Source organism: Pinus tabuliformis, chromosome 2_1 (assembly GCF_031772625.1).
Source record: "Pinus tabuliformis cultivar Carrire ecotype Pingquan chromosome 2_1, CPIR1, whole genome shotgun sequence".
Lineage (NCBI taxonomy): Eukaryota > Viridiplantae > Streptophyta > Pinopsida > Pinales > Pinaceae > Pinus > Pinus tabuliformis.
Genome location: NC_142299.1, coordinates 566864581 through 566872568, shown reverse-complemented (window position 1 = coordinate 566872568; position 7988 = coordinate 566864581). Strand labels below are relative to the sequence as shown.

Sequence of the window (7988 nt, the reverse complement as noted above, 5' to 3'; positions counted from 1 at the left end):
CCAATTATAATTGGTGTAACAACACCTTCATTTAGTGGAAAAGATGATTATAATAATTTATGGCAACATGGTTAAAACTCCATGAAGGAGCTACAATCACTTAAATATTTTATTTTATACTTGACTATTTTGTTTTTTTGAGATTCTTAACAATAATGAGAATATGTAAGTAGTCTTTTTCTTCAATTTCGCATTCATGTGATTTTGGAAATGGTATATATTTAGTCCACTTAAAAAAACAAATTAAATTTTGATATGATCAATAAACTTTTTAAAACATAACAAACCATAAAAACTTGATAAACATGATTTGTGAAAGCTAATACTAAATGTAATTTTTCACAATAAGAGCAAATAAAATTACCATTTTTTTCTCTAGAATACACATGTAATGTTCATTCATTTAATCTCAATAAACACACACACACACACACACATATGATACTTTATAATTGAAATCATTACTTAAGTATAAAGTTAATTACTTAAAAAAAATCATAAAATAATCACTATTATCCATCTAGTAGACATTATGTGTTGGTAGTTATTAAGTGAATGAACCCACAATTTTAACGGTTACACTTCTTCATATTTTAATAGTTACACTTTTTCCTCAATACTAATAGAGAATTAATACATAACTATTAGAATTTTTACTTTCAATTTAGTATTATCTATTTTTGAAAATTAAGGGAATAATAAATTTTTTATTGAATATTTAAATTAATAATTATTAAAATTAAATTTTGATTTCTCATCTGTTTTTTGTTTTAAATATCTAACATATTTTTATATCAAAAACTTTCCAAAAATATAAATTTCATTTAATTCCTAACTCTATATAAAAAATTGTAGCCTTTCGACTATTTGTATCATGTCAAGGTCCATACAATTGACATATGGTTAACACGTGGCAATCTTCACATGTTGTCACCTCTCTGCACACAACTACTAGTCTAACACCTTGACTTGCCAAGTCAATATCTAGATCCTAGAATTTATTTTCTACCAATGACATTTCTATTTCTTCCATATTTATAAACATCCACTGTGTCAATGGTTAGATTTTTGGATATTCACATTTGGATAATTCCAAAAGTTCCCTTTCGTGGGAAAGTTGAATTTGGGATCATATGCCACCTTTGTCATCATGAGTACCACTTGGCTTCCATTTTAGCATTGTTGGTTAGATTTTTAGATATTCACATCTGGATAATTCCAAAGTTCCTTTTCATGGAAAAGTTGAATTTGGAATCCTATGCCACCTTTGTCATCATGAGTACCACTTGGCTTCCACTTTGGCATTGTTGGTTAGATTTTTAGATATTCACATCTGGATAATTCCAAAATTTCCCTTTTATGGAAAAGTTGAATTTAGAATTATATGCCACTTTTGTCATCATGAGTACCACTTGGTTTCCACTTTAGCATTGTTAGTGACAAATTAGCTTAATCAACATGGTAAAAACATCAAATATCTAGACATCTTGATATAGACATCTTGATATTTGATATTTAGAAACTTCCAAATTCAAAAAACCATAAAATCTCACTTTTACAATCTTCTAGATTTTCACATTCCCATAATCCATGTCACGACCATGATAGATTCCACATTAACCACTATATCAACTTTTTTCCATACTAATTAACACATCAACCTATCATATCATCATGCCATATCATCTTGATCTATCTCCTTGATCTATCTCCTTGCCACATCAGACAAACACACCATCCTACCGCATCAACATCATCAACATGACACAATCATCCTACCCTGTTACTTAATCCATTGGTCTCATCGAGATGGTGATTAAAAAACACTAAATGTAGTATTATACTACCTCCCTCCCACATTTCATTTTAATTTAAAAATTTTGCTGGGGGCTGTCAAGTTTGAAATCTTGAGCATAGAGGTTCCATTGAATGTGTGTAGGTAGACATCTTATTCACCATTTGCATTAACTATATCCACCACTTGTGATAAGTACATTGAAGCGGCTAAGTTAGAATGGAAGCCTGGAAGCCTGCAAGCGTAAAAGCAACCGGGGAGGGGGAGGGCATCTATGAAACTTGCTGGAAAATAAATCATTATTTATAAACATGCCCATTAATAATGCTATGCACTAAATCAATGATTAACCTCATCCGAGTTAATAATTAACTTCATGAATGGTTTTGACTATGAACAATTTATTAATACATAATTAAAAGACGAATGGATATCGCATCAAGGATTGGCAGTGGTTGATCGACCGTTTCTACAGCAAAATATCTAAATGGGAGATGCGCTTTCTTTCCTTAGCTGGCAGGCTAATCCTGGTTCAAGCTGTTCTCTCTCAAATGGCGGTTTACTGGGCGAACCTTTTCCTTCTTCCTTCTTCTATTACAAAAAAAATGACCTCTCTGGCAGCAAACTTCCTTTGGGGTGGCCGCTCTTTCCAGTCCAAGTTTCACTTAGCAAAGATGGAATTATTATCTAAGCCGAAGAAGAAGGGCGGCTGGGGTCTCCTGAATATGTCTCCTTTTGGGAAAGCTCTTCTTTGCAAATCGCTTATCAGAGGCATCTACGGTAAAAGCTAGTGGAGCAGAATTATAAATCAAAAATATCTTAAAGGGAGGAATATGGCCTTCTGGTTCAGAAGGAAGTCGTTGGGAATCAGGGCTGGCTCCATCATTTGGAAAAGCTTCAGGAAGCTTCAATCCTTCTTCTTAGAAAAGCTTAAATGGTCGCTCTCATCCGGCTCCAGTGTTTTTATCGGCCTCGATCCAACTCAGCACAATCTGGAATCGTTGATCTCTCCAGATTTAGTTCTCTTCTTCCATTCTAAAGGTCTCTTTTCTTGGAACAAGTTAATCCAATCCTGGTCTTCTCAAGCACCTATTTGGAAGAGCGCAGATGATCTTTCCATCCCTCCTTCTCTCCGTCCCTCTTGGGATTCGGCTGTCATCGGTTTCTCCAGCAAAGGAAGATTGCAATCGGGCTGTGCATACGAGCTCATCTGGTCCCTTGAGAAACCTGCTCTGCTAACTTCTGTTAAAGAATTATATGCAGCTTTCTCCTCGATCCGGCAGCCTCCCTCGCCTCTCTTTCCTCCCCCTTTCTGGAAAGCCTCCTGCCCTCTTAAGATGATTCTATTCTCCTGGCTTCTTTTCTCAAATAGAAATCTCTCTTGGGAGGTTTTGCAAAGGAAAGGCTGGCAGGGGCCGAGCCAATGCCAGATGTGCCGCAACAGCGCTGAATCCAACTTTCATATGTTCTTCCAATGTGGCGCTTCCTCCTCAATCTGGTATGTGCTGTCCTTAATCTTTGGTTTTTCTCACAGAGTTTTTCCTTCTGTTCAAGATGCCTTCGCCTGGTGGAGTGTGCAGCGTCCCTTTTGGCGCTCTCTTTTCATCATCACCTGCTGGTTCCTTTGGAAGTGGAGGAACGACCACATTTTCCAGAATTCCACTCTGCCTCTTGACTTCATTTTGTCAAAAATCCTGGGATCATTGCCTTCTGAGGTTTAACTTCGGTCTTGGTATTTTTGGTTGAATTCTGTATTTTGAAATCCAGATTTAGATGGTTCCTTCTTTCTGAAGTCTCTGTAGTGCCATGCACTCATAATTTTTGTTTATCTCTAAGATCCATGCATTGCTGATTCTGGACAGGAACAGATTTCTGTATATTTTGCTTCAAGGCCTCATGCCTTCGCTTGTATCTGGGCTTTTATATACTCTTAATATAAATCATGAAGCTTTTTCTTTCTGAAAAAAAAAAAAACATGAAGTCAAAATCATTTTATAAATTCACCAATAAAATAGAACTGAAGACAACTATTGAAATTCGCCAGTAGCAAATTGACATGTGTATTAACCAGTAATGGGATCACGTGCCATGACAACGATGCTTCCACAAAGATTTCCGCCCATTTTACGAGCAGAATATCCTACAAATTGGCGTCCGATTTGCCATTATTTCGGAGAAAGGAGCATGTTTTACAATCAGAATATCCAAGAAATTATCAATTCTAGACGAATGGGTGATGATCGGGAGGCTTGTAAAGCTGTTCACTGAGGATAATTATTAATTATTATTTATGGTTTTAAGGGTTATAATAATTAAAATTAAAATTATTGTAATTTAAAGAGCTTACAAATTTATTTGGAAAATAATAGAAATTTTAACAAAATTATAATGAAATTTGATATTTTTTTTTTAAATATAAATTAAAGCATATAATTAGAACTTACAAATAAATTTAAAAAATAATAAAAATTCTAACAAAATTATAGTAAAATCTGATCATTTTTTTGAAAATATAGATTAGAGCATAATTACCTATTGACCTAGGAAATTCCAAAATTCGCCAATACCGGAAAAATAGGTTTGACTTGATACCATACGCATTTGTGCTAGTTCCTGGACGAGAGCGAGATCTTAGGTAAATTTTATTGTAAAAAAATATAAAATAATGATGGTTTTGAAAAATGAGTAGTATTAAAAAGATTATTGAAATTTTATATTAAAAATTTGTAATTAAATAATGATAAGTTTTTTATTAAAAAGTAAGAATAAAAAAGTAGTTTTTATATTAAAAGATTATAGATTTTTAGTGAATTTTCTTACTAAAAAATATAAGTATTTTATTAAAATATTGTAGAAAAAAATAGTCTTTATATTTTACAAAGATAAAAAATTTAGAACTTATATTTTAGTTTTTCTAAATTTTTTTTATGATAGCCATTATTATAGCTGTTAGGTTTATTGTAAAACAGAGCATCAATGAGGTGGAATCAAATTAGAGGGGTTCTCTTTATGTGGTCCACACGAAGTATAATCTGCACACACTTTATTGTTAAATAAATTTGGATTAGATCCCTTCAAACTTACTTTTTTTTATCCAATGTCTCATTGTTTTCATTGAACTTCAGATTTGAAGTTTTGTTATCTATGTTATTAGATTTTACTTGCATATTTCCCACTCTGCAATTCTAATAAATTTGGTGCATCTTGTTCTTCATTATTTTTGGATCTTTATAAGAGAAAAATAAACAAGAATATCCTTATAAGAGAGATTTAATTAATTTTCTTTGAAATTTTGAATATAATCATCATTCAGTTCAATTTTTTCAAATTTAGAAAAGATAAAAATAAATAATATGTTAAACATTTTAAGATGTATATTCTCAAATATTTTCTGTATTGAATTTTATATAGATGAATTATTTCGGTATCTAATAACTAGAATTTGAATTTGGTAACTATGGGTTATATCAGTCAAACTTCAGGATTTTGGGTAAGCCATGGATTCTTGATGGTGCTAAATCTATTTTTATCATCAAAAACTGATTCAAACACTCCAACACTTTAATTTTAAAATCTACTGTTCAAGAAAATTGTAAATTTTAAAATATTTTGATAATTTTGAATTATAATTAAAGAAAAAATAATATATAATGTCTCAGACTGCTTGACTGCAGGGTATGGCCTGCTTTTTTCTGCTATTCCATTGATTTCGATTTATGATTTTAATGACTCTCCAATAGAATGGCATTTTTGCTTCTGAAAATATTAGATATGTGATTATTCGTAAATTGGTAACAAAACTGAAAAAGAATTTTATTAAATTAATTCAATAAAATAAATACAAATCCAAACAACTAACTGAACGGCTAAACCAAGTTCCAAAACTTGTTATATACAGAAAACCATAAATATATACACTGATTTAGTTACTTTTAAATCTTCTTCTTATTCTCCAAACTTCCCAAAACCTTAAGCATCCCAAAATCTCAGAATCTTTCCTTTAGCCATGGAAGGAAGGCAGAGGTACAAGATCGAATCGCTCCTCTCTACCCTTCAAAGACCTTTTTGTTGACCACCACGACAGGGCACGTAGCGTTTCGAGCACAGTAATCACTCACACTTCCCTTTATTGCTCTGCAATTAGCCAAACACACCGCCACCGACTTAATTAAACACGCAATATTTCATCATCAAATTAGACTGGAAAGCACAGGTGTTAAAGACAAGTAATGATTAAATACCTGACAAAAGTGCCATGTCCATGGCTACCCACAACCAGAAAATGTGCTCCCAATTTAGCCGCAGCTTCACATATTCTCTGTTTGGCGTCGCCAATCATAACATGGGTTTCTGCCTTCACACCATACCGGTCGCAGAAATTGACAGCTCGCTTCAATATCCTCTGGGTCGTCTTCTTCGCTTGCATTTCAAGAAGCTCGAACACTTGGACGCTAGGGGTATACACTGCATAATTAAAAAAATTCCATTTATTTATACGAGAATATTCTAGAATTTGATTGTTAAAATTTCTGGAATATTACTTAAATTTACAATCAATTAGAATATTGTCAAGGGGACTCTAGGTTAAGTAACACTTCATTCATTTCAAATAGTTTTAAGAGGAACTTATAGATTTTAGAATTAGTTGGATCAGTTGGGTTATCAACTTTAAGCCAGGTTGCCAGGCATCTTTATCTCCATTATTGATTTTTTAAATATTTGGCAATCAGACAGACATGAGAATCTAGATATGAGAGCCCTCACCTTGGGTCTGTCTACTGGTTGCTAAATATTGTGCGAATCAGCAATCAAGATAAACTTACCCAATATTCTGCCAATCAACACTCAAAATAAACTTACCCAGCAGAAAATAAAGTTAACCTACCATTCATCTAGAAAGTTAATCTACCATTCATCTAGAATCATAGGTCAGGCAACAGTATATCAGTTAACCTACCATTCATCTAGAAATTTGAAGAGAAAATCATAGGTCAGACAACAGTATATCTTGATATTCCAGGGCAAAGAGGAATCTAGAAACTCGATTGGAAATTTAAACAAATGTGTGAATCAGATGAAAGCTGGAAGCAGTCATAATACCAGGACCCGTGAAAACAGAGGCAGTGGGCTGAACATGGAGGAGTATGAAGTTATATGACTGCTGGATGTCTGCTTGAGCAGCCAAGAGATGTTTGCAAGCCCACTCACAGGCACGCATACTCTCCTCGCTCTCATCCACTGCAACCACTATGTTCACCATCTTAACCCTATTCTCTCCCCTTTGCTGGATTCCGATAACAATGGAGTTGCTGGGTGGTTACAGAAGAAGCCATATAATAAATATCATATGCTTCGATGTCTATCATTGCCAGCCCATTGATTTCAACCCCAAATCTAAGGGGACCAGTTGCTCTGAAAGCAACAGCCTATGCCACTTCGTATTCGACTATCATTCATCCATGGACGTTTTCAGGACAGTATCCCTGTGAGCCGACATCGAGGGATTCCAAGTCATCAATTAATTAAATTGGTGACCATGATAGAATCCGAGGGTCGAATTGTCAGTTATTAATACAGCCAAAAATTTGAGGTATATGTTATAAAGTAAGTCAAAATGTATAATATGATTTATGAAATTTCTCAGAAGCAATAAAAACAACCGAAGTGAGTGCCAATTATGTAACGCCTTTACCTCTGTGATGTCACAATAGCTGCACCACCCAGTGAACAACATGACAATATAGTTTCATGTACACGTACAGAGTTTGTATCACCTTCAGTGTCATATACACACAGGCTTTGTATCACTTTCATCTGTGCATAGATTGCATGGCCCAATGCATTTCAAAAGTCATTGTGCTGGTACCGGGCAGTCAGTGAGATTCTCCTGAATTTGAATGGTAGGTTTAATGGCCTAGCATTGAATGGTAGTTCATGACGTAGAAAGCTTAGTGGAATGGCAGATAAGGTAGTAAGCTTGGTGACAACTCACCACTAAAAGGTTGAAAATCATAATAAATATTAATAGGGTTATATTAAGAAACTAAAAATTATCATTTATTTAATTAAACCAGTGTTATAGAGTAGCTAAATTAGAATTTGGATGGATGCCCGGCTATAGGTAAAGGTAAAGCACATTTCACATAGAAATTATAGGTAAATGTAAAGCAAATTTGACATGGAAATTATAAAG

The 7988-nt window shown here is 33.7% G+C and overlaps 1 protein-coding gene across 1 annotated transcript; it reads right to left on the bottom strand.

Annotated features, from left to right (window-relative positions):
* Nucleotides 1-5583: 5583 nt before the first annotated feature.
* Nucleotides 5584-7196, bottom strand: LOC149201680 (universal stress protein A-like protein). Its single transcript, XM_089399787.1, has 3 exons — nucleotides 6896-7196; nucleotides 6037-6259; nucleotides 5584-5929 (listed from the first exon to the last, which is right to left on the bottom strand). The coding sequence occupies exons 1-3, from the start codon at nucleotides 7053-7055 to the stop codon at nucleotides 5842-5844; spliced, it is 471 nt and encodes a 156-aa protein (XP_089255913.1). The 5' UTR covers nucleotides 7056-7196; the 3' UTR covers nucleotides 5584-5841.
* Between the last annotated feature and the right edge of the window lie 792 nt (nucleotides 7197-7988).